Source organism: Gymnogyps californianus, chromosome 1, assembly GCF_018139145.2.
Source record: "Gymnogyps californianus isolate 813 chromosome 1, ASM1813914v2, whole genome shotgun sequence".
Taxonomy (NCBI): Eukaryota; Metazoa; Chordata; class Aves; order Accipitriformes; family Cathartidae; genus Gymnogyps; species Gymnogyps californianus.
In genome coordinates, this window is record NC_059471.1 from 17401231 (window position 1) to 17415947 (window position 14717).

Here is a 14717-nt window from a genome sequence, read left to right on the forward strand (position 1 = left end):
TTGGTCAAATCTATTTCCTCAGGAATCACTGCATCATCAATACACATTTGTCCTTCGCTGAAATATCTGCACAGATTTCTACACTAAAAGGCTTCTTGTCTGGCAGCGCTTGCTCTTCTGCATTTGGCAGAAATTAAAGCTGGAATTGAATGACAGAAGTTTTTCCTCTTTGTGAGTAAAAGATCATATCCACTTAAAAAAAGCTAATATTGAAGCATAAAGAATTCAGAAATCAGGAGGTTTTTAAAGATCATCTTAAAGCCTTCAAAGCCTTCTGTTCATATGAACATGCTGTAAAGCTAACAACACAATTTAATGATTTACAGTTCTGTCACCTTTTCCAGTTGTTCCACGCGTTCATTCACATCAGCAAGCATCCACGTATCTTCACCTCGTAGATGCTTTAGCAGCTTGCGCTTCTGCTCCTTTTCATAACTAATTTTGGCCTAAGATGAACAGAGAAGAAAAATAACCAGGCGGAGTTCAGTAGCGTTTACTCACAGACACACCTTTGTAAGCCACACTGACACAACCACACACAATGTTGAGAACTGTACTTGAGAACTTTTCCTTTTAGAGGACTGCAATAAAAATACTTTTGGATTACATGTTAAAGGGGAAATTCAGCTAAAACATATTAGGCACCGTCCTTCCTCAAGCTACAGCTTTGCAGCTCCTCTAGCACTGATTTCATCATATCATCCTAAATAAGAGTGACACAAAGACATTCAACTTCTGTTCTTCATTCAGAGAAGTCTTCTGTTCTTACAGCCTTCATGAACTACATATGATATGATATAGTGGACTTCTGATTTTCTATTTCAAAAAATTCCCTGGGCAATTACTCCATTGCAAAGCACAGCTCACTATCTGTTAATTTGAGAAGTTAGCAAGCCTATCTTTGTGCACATTCAACTTTGAAAATATCTCAGCCAGGTGCAAAACTTGGAACTGCAGAAGTCCATGCTCTCAAGGAGTATACAAGTGTATAAGGATTAGCATTTTGGGCTGCAGAATGTTCTTCCCTTTCAGGTTATGGAGGTAAAACTGGAAATACTTTTACTACTACTTCTGGAAAAATAATAATCACTGCAGACAGTTTCAACTCCTGAAAAGGATTTTTATAAACTACATCAATAAAATAATGACCTTTTCAGCCTCTGAAGTTCCCTCTATTGCTTTCAGCAGAAACATGACTTTCACAAGTTTACTTAAATATAACCTTGCCATTAGAAAACTCTTTATCCCAAAGTGCAACATATCACCACACCTGATTAAACAGGAGGAAAGTTATATTATTACAACCTTAATTTTGTGTGAGATAAGTCTTGCAAGTTTGAGCTTGCTTTTGGTGTTTTGTTTGTTTGTGGGGTTTTTTTAAAAATAACTAAAGTCAAAGCAAAAACTAAAGGTGGAGTTTGGTTTTCATCCTGAAACAGAGTTTTACCAGAAAGTGTATTCAATCATAAGCCAAGATATCGCATACAAGTTTAAAAAAGACCAATACTTAAAAAAAAAATAAAACCAAACCTCAGGAGATTAGACAACCAGTTGAAGTCTTTCCTCCTGGTCAGCTATTAGTTCTCTGTAACAAACTCTAGATACAAGCCTGTGCACTGCACAAGACAGTAACTTCCCTACCATGAGCCACTTCTTTTTTTTTTTTTTTTTTTTTTTTGATACAGCCAAGAAGGAAATTTGCAGCTTTTGTACTGATAGAAAACAAGGCTTGCAGGAGGATGACCAGTACACCATAAGGGTTCAATGAACAGAAATGCATGCTAAAAAATAAGATTAAAAGTTTAAAAAAAAAAAAAAGCTAACTCATAAGGTAGGAGTGCTGTTGTATCTTTTAACATTGTCATTAGCAATATTGAAAGTGGCACAAAGAACAAAAGAAAAAAAAAAAGACAAAAAAAACTACACATCTGTGCCCAAACAAAGTACCCTTTTAAACTTTTATCGTCTACTTTCTTAGAAGCCCCAGGTGATAAACTTTCTAATGCATTTAAATGCAAGCAAAGCAAGGCTACTACCCAGACTTCTTAATTTTAAAAGAAGGGACTTTGCAAAACCAAAAAAAAAAAAAAAATAGTTTAAGTCAGCTCAAATAAAGAGGCCAAGACTGGGACTTCCATCTCTAGAATGAAGCTGACAGTCTACAAGGGTGAATGCTACATCTTAAAATTCAAAGGCCAGGGATAAAGAAAGAATGAGTTAAGAGCATGTTGAGACATTTATTCCAATATCAAAACAGTTTTCCAGTTTATAAATAAACAAAACAACAAAAGAATAAGCAGGATTATAATTCAGTGAGAGTGAAATAGCTGTTAAGCATAACATAAGGTCACCAAAACCACCCAGGACTCCAAAAAATGCAGGTATGTTTCCTGCTACCTCTCCATGATCCAGAGAGCTCACTGGCTAACCCCAGCCACCCTAAGACATCTATCCATCTGGGACAACACCCTTGAAAGTTCATGCGGAAATCAATTACTTATATTTTCTGTTCTAGTCCATACAGACAGCGATGGCCCTTCTGTCTTAAAAATATATTCATCTGACTAAAATAAAGTAACTAAGCATGCCACATCTGTGGACAAGTGAAGGGTAATAACCTCAGCTATGCAACTCACAAAATGTCTACAAGCCACACATACACAAAACTTAAGCTTATAACTGGACAGAGATGAAACAGTGGAGATAAAGGGAATTTGAATACAGTTCTAGATGGGAAAAACACAACAAAAACAGACTCCAAACTTGTTTGCTCCACAAGTAAACACGAAACATGTTGCCAAGATTTAGACTGGGAAAACGACAGGCTTTCTGCATACTCCATTTCACTTCTAGTTGAGAAAGACCTGCAACTGGAGTCAACAGTTCCCTTCCACCCCTTTAGCAGCTCTTGGGCATATAAACCTATAAACACCTCAAATAAAGGCCAATCAAGATCAGCTTGTCAACATGTCTTCATTTAATATGCTCCTTTACCTGTCTAGGAAGATTTAGCCTCCTACTCTTCTCTATAATAACAGGTATACTTTAAATAAAATTACTATTTCCTTCATGTTACCAAAGTTACAAATACACATTGCATAAAATGAAGTTAACATTATAAATAAGGTACGAAAGGAGCTTTTATACTTTTTATTAGATCTAAGAATAAACAGAAAAAACACAGGCAAGTGTTTAGGTAATTGAGATACATGATCCTAATAAAAAAGGTGGATCATCATTTTGGCTGAAGTATACAAATATATATTCAGAACACAGAATGACTAGAAATTACCAAACTGCAGACTGTTGTCTCCTGAATACTAAATGAAACAGAATTGGGCAAGATGAATCTGTAGTGGCAATACCACCAGACAGTTAAAAAGAGCGAGACAGACACAAAAGCATCAGGTGAAAGTTTGTTTCTTCTTAGACAAAGATACAAAGTGTAGAAGATTCTTAATAATATCTGTATGTAAAATAAAAAAAAAAAAAAGCTGCCTAGAGATTTAAAAAGATGAAAGAAGCTGTATTTTCACCTAAATTATCATTTTAATACAAGACTATGAAGTTAGCAGCGATACCCTCTGATCCTTTCTATCTCTAAAAACTATCTAGCTCCCTCTACCATCAAATTACAATATTCATTTTTATTGTTGGTGAATGCTTTCCCCTCACACACACAATTATTTCAAGTGGGGGGGAGGAGGAAAATCTGTCTACACTACTTTATTAGCTTCAAACCTTACCTTTCTATTCTACTTGTCTTTCATAATGATGCAGGGTTTACTACCGTCTTATAAAATGTAGAAAAGGAAGAAAAACTAGTTAAGTCCCCTGTCAGACTTATTGTTCTATGCTATGAAGGCCAACTCTAATAGTGTCATATCTCTCAACCCACAGGAGTTCAAGCATTTAATTCACATTAAGGTTCATTAATACTTTATGATACCACAAAAATATCCAACAATTTATCCTTTCCCCTTTACAAATGAGTACTTAACTTTAGGTACATTTTAGGTCACCACTGCAATATTTTTAAGTTTTTTCTCCATAAATATAAGATGTTACATTTCTGAAATACCTCTATTTCAAAGTAATGCATTAATTATGCAAATGACTGTGCATGCTACACACGAACACAGAGGACCATTACAAGCAACAACCTGTCAAGAAGGGCAAGCATCGTCCTACATTACATACTTCTGCAACACCCTAATAAAGTTGCTCATAGTCTCCTTTGCAACAAGCACGAGGTGAAGTATAATGCTGGCAAAGCACTCTGAAAGGTCTGTTGGTAAGGTGCTATAAAAACAGTAAGTACTCTACAGCACTATGTTAGCAATGTTTGCCAAGGTGAACAGAGCCAAGCTTTGTAGTTTTTACCATAAGCAGGCCAAGGGGTCTTGGATTTCACAGTCCCATCTGAGTAAGGAAGGAAATCAAGTTCAGGGAAAGTGCTTTCTGGTTGTCATTAGGTAAGTCATTAAGGCCAGCCTGCATGGTTGCTGACAACAGTATCTGCTAAATGAAGAATAAAACTTGCTCCAAACAGCCTGTAATACACTGCAGACACAAACACCAAAAGCTGTAAAAATCACACCGTGCCACCCCAGGAAGGAGCAGAAAAGATTACAGACACTGCCAATAGCCAAGGTCTAGGTCATACAATAAATGGAGGTTGTTACACGACAGTGCCCCAAAGACGTCCAGAAGAGATGGAGGGATGTCGCCTAGGGAGGGAGGCTAAAACACTCCCTCCCCAGCTCACAGAAACCCTGACCAACACTCTTTCCTGACCCCAATTCTATTTACCATTTCAGCTCTCACCAAGGCCAGAGAAAATTTTCCATACCACTACAGAGACCATGCAATTTCCCATCTTTAACCATGGTAAACCTCTAGTTCTCCAGATGATAATCACCACCATTCAATAGTCAACTTCTCCATCCAAAAGAAGAAAAATTCCCTTTTTCTCTAACAAGCAATCAGAAGAAACTCTACAGCACAACACCAGATCAATACAGCATGACAAAAACATCCAACACATAAAGCAACAGCTAAGCTGCTCTAACAGCTACCTGCCACTGAAGGGCAGGGCTCCATTCCCATACCTCTCCTCTCCGCACTCCCCCTCGCTTGTTCCCTCCACCTTCCCTGCACAAGCCTGTCCCTGCACTCAGGGGAAGCCACTTCAAGGACCACCCTGACACAAAATGAATCCCACCAACAGCAGGGTGCAGCTTCCTGCAGATCAAGCTTCCAAGCTGCCCCTCTGGCAAGGTCATCAAAGCTACCAGTTTAAGCACAAGGAACGGGGGAAAAAACGTGCACCTTGGGGAGGAAGAAATGTGGTGGGGAGGAAGAAGTGTGGGGAAAACTCCTTTTGGCAACAGCTTTCTGTTAGACAAGTTCAAAAGACCTAACACCTAGCCCAGTCCTTTAGACATCAACATAAGGCACCCAAAATCTAAACAATGAGCTTTTCTTTCTAATTTCAGGTCCACCTCCCATCCTATCATACAAACCATTCCACTCATTTACCAGTTCCGATGTTCAGCTATCAGAAAGGTTGCTGTGGCCTGTATTACCCTCCCAGCTTCCATCAACCCAAAGCTCAGGGCCAGAGAGCCCTGGTTACATGAGTGCTTACCTTCAGGGAACCTGAACATACCCTTCCTTGCAGTTCTGATGCTCTTATAACCACACACTTATTTTCATGAATGCTTACACTATTTTCCTACCCTCAATATTCCAATTATTGTTACATCCACAAAGCTTTCCCAAGGAGGACAGCAGTGGAAACACAAGAAAGGGCTTAGCTTCCACCTCAACTTGCCAAATCACAACTGAATCAGAGTGCTGCCTGTACCTCCACCTCCTCCAGACACAGCCGTGCCAGCTGGAAACGTCACCGCTCTTTGTCATTTTCGCCTGCCAAAAGGCACAGAAGACAGGTCACTGAAATGACCATCACTTAAATCATTTAAGCTTCTTGTGATCAATAATCATTACAGAACAGTCAGACACGCGATTTAAAGAGCAGACTGTAGGAGATGTCAACCGTCAGTCAGAAACATCTGGGAGGCAGTAACTGTTTCTGCTGGCACAGCTGCAGACACAACAGATAAACAGATGCACTATGGTAGCTACTACTGCTAGGAAACTGTAGGCAGATACTTCATGTTAATGTAGGACCTCTCCACTCCTGTGGCAGAGCAAGCTCTAGAGGAAGGACTTAGAGAATATAACAATGAAGGCATGTGTCTTCATCACTCACCTTCTAAAATGACCTGTTAAATCAAAGATGTTGCTTGCAAAAATGCATATGGAGGTGCTTTGTCAAAAGTCTGAAACCCTTTTGTGAAAAGGCAGTATTCATTTCTCAGTGCTGTTACTCTCCTAATATAACTCAAAGATTTAAGTGCATATAGTAATACATGCTTATTTCCTTCGACAGAGAGTGTCAGGGACGTAACACTTCATAAAGGATTTAAAAGGGAAACAATAAAAAGGAGGTGCTTAGTATTACAGCACAGAAGCAACTTCCAACAAATAACAGCTCTATAACCCCTAACAGTGATATGTTTTGCTATTAATTTCTGTCTAAGGAGAAATTTCTGTTATTTTCCACTGAAAACTGAAGTGTAAAATACTGCCAATGTATCAAGAGAAACTTAAAAGACAGGATTTTCTGCACAAGGAATGGTCAAATCACATCACCCTCAGAGACCAAAGAGTGAAAGACTCAAAGTCCATGAAAAAAACCAAGTAACAGAAGAGCAACCCTGAAGTACAGAAATACCATGTCATAGCACAGATGCAAGAGTAATTCAAAATTGCATTATTGCTGTTTTTTACCAAAAAAAAGCATTCACATCTAGGAAAAGTACACATCCCTGCACTTACCAAAACACCCACCAGATTATTTTCTCCTTCTAAACTTGCAAACTAGAACAGTAGTGTCATGAACTATCGCACTCATCAAAATAAGATGCTATTTCTGGAGCTTAATAACAATTTGCATGTCAACACTTAATTATTTGATTACTGATCATTATCATAAACATTACCAGCTGCTGGGTTTTACCAATGCAGTTGGGAGGACAGACTACACAAATAAAAGAATACCTTTCCAAAATTTAAAAGAGAAATCTCAATCAATGAGTTGGGTGGTATTTTGGTTCTTCAAAAGAAATGTAAGCTCATAACTGGCAAAAGACATGAAACAGTAAATAAATTTAAAAAAAAAACCAAACCAACAATGAGAAGCAACTTCTTCTGTTCAGCTTGTTTTAAAAGTAAAAGGTACTAGAGATATCTATTCTATTTCTATAACTGTTTCAAAATCTACTATATACTTAATCTCTTGATTATTGTGCATATGGAATCTGCAAGAGTGAGCTAATCCCAGATTCTTCGACTGAGCTCGGTGATTTGGGAAGAATTACTTCTGAAAGAGATAGTGAGGGTTCTCTCAGACTCCTCACTATCCTTATCAAGAACCAGAGTTAGAGAGCTCCCTTTTGTCTTAGCCCCAACTACATACTCTGTAGAACAAAAGACAAACTAGTAATTTCCAATATTTTATAACTAAAAGCTCCTTAAGGTAAGCTGGTTGAACATCTCATCTTTCCAGAAACAGAACTGCTGAAGTACAGTCATTTCTGCAGACTTCTTGGATTATCAGAAGCAAAGACCTACTCAATTTCCCAAGTGTCTTTCCCAAAGCAAAGCAGGAGCTTCCAAGATTGCAACCACCAAATAACTGTCTTGACTATGTTAGCCACATGTGAAAAGTGCCTGTGCATCTCTTTTTTCACCTTTGCAAGCAAGACAGTCAAAATGCACTGAGATAAAGCCTTGCAGTAGTTTTCTCCCAGTTCTGTTCCACCACTATAGCAGCAGGCAGTCTAACCATAATCAAAGTAACCTAAGTAAAGCAGAGAAAGTCAATACACTCAAGACATTAATCCATTCTCACTTACTGATATTATCAATAATATACATAATTTAATGAACAGATGAACATCTTTAGGAATTCATTAACTTCAGAAATAATTAATTTTCTTCAAACGAGAACTGGTTTTCCTTCCCCCGTGAGAAGCAGGGAAGCAAAAAAACCCTACCAACTAATATGCCATTTACAACTTTGTTCCTGCTGTCATGGTTTAACCTCAGCCAGCAACAAAGCACCATACAGCTGCTCGCTCACTCCTCCCCTCTCCCAGTGGGATGGGTAGGAGAATCGGAAAAAAGTAAAACTTGTGGGTTGAGATAAGAACAGTTTAATAACTAAAGTAAAATAAAATATAATACTAACAATAATACTAATAAAATATTATTATTATTATTATTATAATGTAAAGGAATATAACCAAAAAAAGGAAAAAAAAAAAAAAAGAAATAAAACCCAAGAAAAAACTGTGACGCACAATGCAATTGCTCGCTGACCGATGCCTGAGCAGCGATCCACCCCTCCAGGCCAGCTCCCCCCTGTTTATATACTGGGTATGACGTTCCATGGTATGGAATACCCCTTTGGCTAGTTCAGGTCAGCTGCCCTGGCTGTGCTCCCTCCCAGCTTCTTGCACACCTGCTTGCTGGCAGAGCATGGGAAACTGAAAAATCCGTAACTTAAGATAAGCGCTACTTAGCAACAACTAAAACATCAGTGTGTTATCAACATTATTCTCACTCTAAACCCAAAACACATTGTACCAGCTACTAAGAAGAAAATTAACTCTATCCCAACCAAAACCAGGACACCTGCATAAAACTTCAGGCAGAGTACCCCCAAGGGGAAGTTAGTTTTTTTCATTTGTCTGTTTTCAGCTTTCTTCTTTTTCTGAACGGACAGAGAAAAAGAAAGATTTTCATGCCTGCTCATGACAAAACCTGTTTTTAACTTAATTCAAAAGACAGTTTATTAAGAAAAGTTCAAAACTTAAAAAACAAAAATGGAGTTCAAACTTAGCTAAGTACTGACTATTGCTAGATGTGTGATACTTAATGGGGACAACATCAACTACTTAAGCTAAATATAGAAGATTTAACCACTTTATCAAATGCTGTTTTTAATGGCACTATGTCACCACGTGTCTGAAGTACTAATACATATTACATATATACTAGTACGTATACATATATATCTATATCCTATATATATCTATATCCTATATATATCTATATCCTATATATATTCATCTCCATGCTTTGCAAGTTACAGTGTCTCTCAACTTCAAGGAAGACAGAAATGTTATTCTGTCAGCAAAAAAGTGGCAGCAAGTCAGTTCCATTTCTGAAAAGCAGACAGAGTACTGACATGGCAACTACAACATCCTCGTGCTTCCACATTACAAAATGCTGAATTGATTTTGCACAGAAATAACAGAGTAGCTCCACAAGAAGTCTTAAAAATTTTGCCATTTTACATAGCTTTATGTCAGGTTATTTGGTCCATAAATGGGAAGAGGAAACATGCAATAAGTTTTAAAAAAACAAAAAAGTTTCATTCCTAAATTTCTCTATCAGCCAAAATAGGGATAAAGGAAACTCTATAGCCTCCTTTGTCCCACATCGACTTGAATAGGATAAAATGCTTACTATACACTTTTGCTAACACATTCTAAAACACTGGTACAGAAAGGGGAGCAGGGGGGAAACTACCAACCTTCAACATGTCCTCTCCTTACTTCAACTTTTAGTTCTTACTGCAAGGAAAAGAAATAGTTCAAGGACATACATATGATGATGAACACAGCAATTCCACAAGCAACAGCAACGAAAAAAATCTCATCATTGACGTACCTTTCAGTGCTATGCAATGGACGCAAGAGAATCCCTGAAAGTCATGGAGTCTGACCTAGCTTTAGGTTGCTCAGAAGTGGAAAGCTAACACCATGGAAAAATAACACAGACTCCAGAATGTGCACTTTCAGTAAGAAGCTGAAAAGTCATACTGCAAAGTTTCTCAATGGCCATATAGGGATCAAGGACCTCTAATGGTTAAATCCTATAGAAAACAATGGCATTGTCTCAAGATCCCTTCCTACACGTCACAAAAAAATGGACTTGTAAAACCATAGTGCCTAGTATTTCACAAATTATACTCCATCCTGCTTCCCTGTATTGAATTTCTCAGCATTCTGTCATTCTCAGAACTGAGAAACTAAGCTAGTATCCCAACTGAAAAATGTCCAGTAATGTCCAGGGAAGCTGACGAAAGTGGATACAGGGTTAAGCCCAAAGTGAGAAATCTCCAAAATATTCCTGTATCCTCCAGCAATTTGAGGCTCAGCAGCTTTTCAATCAATAACTTTCAGCCTGTATTTTTGCTTTTAGGCTATTCTTGTCCGGATAGAAGTGAAGTGTCAATATTTGCAATATGCTATACAAGAGGCCCTACAAGTTCTCTGTGCATCATCTGAAAGTTCATTTCTTTTGTCTGCTCTGAGCTGGCTACCTGCAAATCCCTTAATACGACCTAGTTCTTGTTTTGAAAGAAACAGCAGATAGCAATTCTCTATTCCCTTCTCCGTATCACTTATGATTTTACAGAACTCTCTCATATTAACTTTTTTTCAGCCTATTTTTCTCCATCTCAAAACCTTTAGTCTCCTTGGACAGTCTGTACCAACACCATCTCTGACACCTTTCTTCCCACCTTCTCCAAGGCTATTCAGTTCTCCTTGATATGCTGGGACCAGGACTGCATACACTATTTGATATTATACAGAAATCAGTAGTATGTCTGTGCAACCATTTCCTTTGCTCTTTGTTCCTTTCCCAGTAACTTCTAACACTTGATTACCTTTTGTATGAGCAATGATGTAGCACCTTTACAGAGCTATTTACTCCCCAGCTGTTAGTCTTGAGTGGTAAAAAGTCAACTCTGAGCCCACTGTTGTATACAGAAAATTAGGGTTGCCTTCCTCCAGAAAATTAGGGTTGTGCATTTAGTTTTATTTAGTATCACACAAAAGTTGCAGATATGTTTTTAAGATTTCCATCCAGGAGTAATTTGTATTCATGGCATTTTAAAAATATGCTGAACAATACAATCATGGTCTGTTTCTTGTTCAAATCAAAGAAAAAAAAGTCACAAAATTCAACACAGATCCTATATACATACCTTGTAATACAGCACATCCTATTAATAAGAAACCATACCAGACTTAGTTTCATTCTAAAACCTCCAAACCAGTTTTTCTAATATTCTTCAACAAGGCTGATGAGCAGCATCTAAACCTACAAGAACGTATTAACACTGAGAGTTAGGACCCATGAAGCTACATTACCATCAAAGACCTCTTGAGACATATCCTAACAGTAAGAAGCATAGCCCCTACGCTCAAGATACCATGCTTTCTAGTACCAACTCAAACTCTGCCAAAACCAGCCTTCGCCCCTTTTCCCCACACATCCTCTGTACGAATAAGTGCTCTCATCCCCGACTTCAACCTTTCTCTATGAGAGTAGCTTTGGCTCATTGCTGTAGCGTTTCTCCAACACTACCGCAACCAAAGCTCCTTTCTCAGATTTACTGCCTCCCTGAATAGAGACTTACCTAAACATGATGAGAGGTTAAATACAAATTCATTGCCTTTTCCACAGATTGCAGCATATTTAATACCACAATCCAGTTACTATAAAAACATCACAAAGTGTTTAATGCTACATCTCTTACTTCAAATTAACAGTATTTTAGAGATATTAACAAAAAAAAGTAAAAACCACCCACAGATATTTGAAAAGAAGTTAAACCCAAATTTTTAAACAACATCCTCACAGAACACTTTTAATTCATGTTAAACTGTTGATGCAAATAGAAGCAAATGAAAAGAGGAAAATGATTATTTAATAAACTACTGCAATAATGCCTGACGCTGTAAAAAGCTTTTACAAAAAGTAACCATTTATCAATGTTTTTTACTCAGGCTGGCAGCCTGTCTCAAGTGGGGTCCCCCAGGATCCCTAGTGGGCCCCACACCGCTCAACATCTTCATAAATGATCTGGATGATGGGACTGAAAGCACCCTCACTAAGTTTGCTGATGACACCAAACTGGGTGGGGACGTGGACACGTCAGAAGGGCAAGACATCTTACAGAGACACCTGGAGAGGCTGGAAGAGTGGGCTAGCAAGAACTATATGAAGTTTAACAAAGACAAGTGCAAGGTCCTGCACCTGGGACACCATAACCCAAGAGCCCAGTACAGGTTCGGATCTATGTGGCTAGGGAGCAGCCCGGCTGAAAGGGACCTGGGGGTGCCTGCGGACAACAAGCTGCACAGGGGTCAGCAGTGCACCACTGCAGCAACAAAGGCAAATCGGATCCTGGGCTGCATCCACAGGGGCATTACTAGCAGAGATAGAGATATGATCATCCCACTCTACTCAGCACTTGTCAGGCCATGCCTGGAGTACTGTGTCCAGTGCTGGTCCCCGGAATTCAAGAAAGATGCAGACAGACTGGAGAGGGTCCAAAGAAAGGCCACGAAGATGATCAAGGGGCTGGAGAACCTGCCCTATGAGGAAAGGGTGAAGGATTTCCCTGGAGAAGAGACATCTAAGGGGGGACCTCATCACAGTATTCCAGTACTTAAAGGGCACCTATAAAGAGGACGGAGGCTCTCTCTTCACAAGGAGCCACATGGAGAGGACAAGGGGTGGAATCCCCATCACTGGAGATTTTCAAGACATGACTGAACAGAGCACTAGCTAACCTCATCCAGGCTCTCTTTCCCACAAAACGTTGGACCAGGTGATCTTTCAAGGTCCTTCCAACCAGGGCCGTTCTATGATTCTGAAAGTCTGCCATTGCCCCAGACAGCTTGCTGTACAAGTGGCACCAACTGAGAAGAAAAGGTAAAGTAGGATAATGGTGTCCTACATAAGTTTTGCTTCCATTTAAGAGTATTTTCTGAACATCCAAGAGGTTGAACTGAGCAAAGGAGCACTCTTAAACATATCAAACAGCAGTTCAAATAGAGCAAAAGATATCTTAACAACAACAACAAACTTTTGCAGGATAGTATGACTCACTATTACTAAGTTAAAGGAATCTCCCTTCAACTGCTTGTCAAAAAGGGGGAAGCACACAGTGCGCCAGGATCACTCCACACTTGTGAAGTCACTGAAGCCTGGAAATGGTTCCACAACTGTGCAAGGGAGACACCCACACAATACATTACCTGAAATCCTCTCTCTGTCTTCCTACTTTGCCTTGAGAAAAGACGTCACTACCGTGTAAGCCTCAGGCTATTTAGGCCATTTTCCAATTACTTTTTTTCTGAAAATATCTTTGCCTGGTAAGATTTTGTTGCTGCTTACTTTGGCCTTCCTTCTCTGAAAAGCCCATCATGACAACTTCATACTGTTTCCATACCCTGTCCTCTTCTTACACTTTTCTTTCCAGTTATCCCCCACTCCTTGAACTTCAAAACAACTCATGTCGTGTAACTGAAGTGCCATTTGCTATTTTCTTGTTGTAACTTGTAGGTAGAGTGAATGCTAATCAGCAGCTTACTGCACAAGTACTAAACATGGCATATAGGCAGATTCTGAATAAAATGCATCAGGATTAGCACAGATCTCCAAGTCACAGCAACTCTACCAAAGCATCTGTGAGTGGGAGCCTCCTAATTCTTGGCTAACACTACAGCAAGATATAACCAAGCAAATAACATCCTGGCTCCACGAAAACAGGCTGTCCCACTTCTGTTCAAGTTACTACAAGTTATCACTACTCCATGACCAGAGTGTTGTAATGGAGAGATACTGACTCTTTAGGAAAGACAGGCTAGGAAGAGAAGGAAGAAGAGTTGCCTTTTATGTCTCATTTAAGGAAAGGCTGAGAGCTGGGACTGTTTAGCCTAGAGAAGAGAAGGCTGGGGAGTGGGGGTGGTGTCATGTTATCAATGTATACAAATATCTGAAGAGAGAGTGTAGAGAAGACCGACGCTGGCTCTTTCCAAAGGTGTAAGCACAGAAACACATAATAAGTGAAATACCAAGCAGATCAATACCACTACAAGTGGCAAAACGCATGAACTCAGGTGGCTGTCACTCAAAACTAAGTTCCCGGTTGCTTTCTGCCACTTGCGGTACTGCAGCCCAGCTCCCCTCGAGGCAGAAGGGGCTCTCCCCAGGGCGTCCCCCGCCTCCAGCTGCCGCTGGCGGGCCTGCGGGCGGCAGGCCGCGGCCAGGGCCGCCCTCAGGAGCGCACCGACCCCGCGCAAGACGAGACTGCCCCAGCACCCAGCCTAGGGGGGGAGGGAGGGGGGGCTAAGCGGTCCCCGGGGAAAGGCCGGGCCGGGCACCCCACCTGCGCCAGCAGCGCCTCCCGCTGCCGCTGCCGCTGCTCCTTCCGCGCCGCCAAGCTCCGCTCGCTCTCAAACCCGGACGCCATCGCCAGTCGCTGCCGGAAACCAACCGCCGCGCAGCAACCCAGCCGTACGGGGGGGGGGGCCGTACGGCGTGTCGTAAACGTCGTAAACGGCGTCCCGGGCAACGGCGAGCGGAGCGGGGCGGAGCCCTGGCTCCTGCCGGCGGTGCTGTGGGGCCGCGGGGCAGAGCGGCCTCCCCGCCGGGCCGGGGCCCACCCTGGGGTGAATCGAAGTCCGCCTCCCGCGTACGGGGTGAGGCGGCAGATCCCCGGTCCCTCCAGACGCCAGCTCTCAGCCCCTCTGGTCTCGCCAGCATCCAGCAGTAACGCC

General features: G+C 40.6%; 1 protein-coding gene across 3 annotated transcripts in view; it reads right to left on the reverse strand.

Annotated features, from left to right (window-relative positions):
- The window catches only part of CWF19L2 (CWF19 like cell cycle control factor 2), an 87212-nt gene extending 72827 nt beyond the window's left edge, over positions 1-14385 (reverse strand). The window contains exons 1-2 of one of the 3 annotated variants that reach the window (XM_050912416.1): positions 14327-14385; positions 336-446 (exon numbers count right to left, since the gene is read on the reverse strand). In XM_050912416.1, the coding sequence (XP_050768373.1) occupies positions 336-377 (42 nt within the window). In that variant the 5' untranslated portion in view covers positions 378-446; positions 14327-14385. Of the gene's footprint in view, positions 1-335; positions 447-8432; positions 8477-14326 lie in introns of those variants that run through there. The other 2 variants (XM_050912425.1, XM_050912397.1) reach the window with 2 other exon arrangements.
- Between the last annotated feature and the right edge of the window lie 332 nt (positions 14386-14717).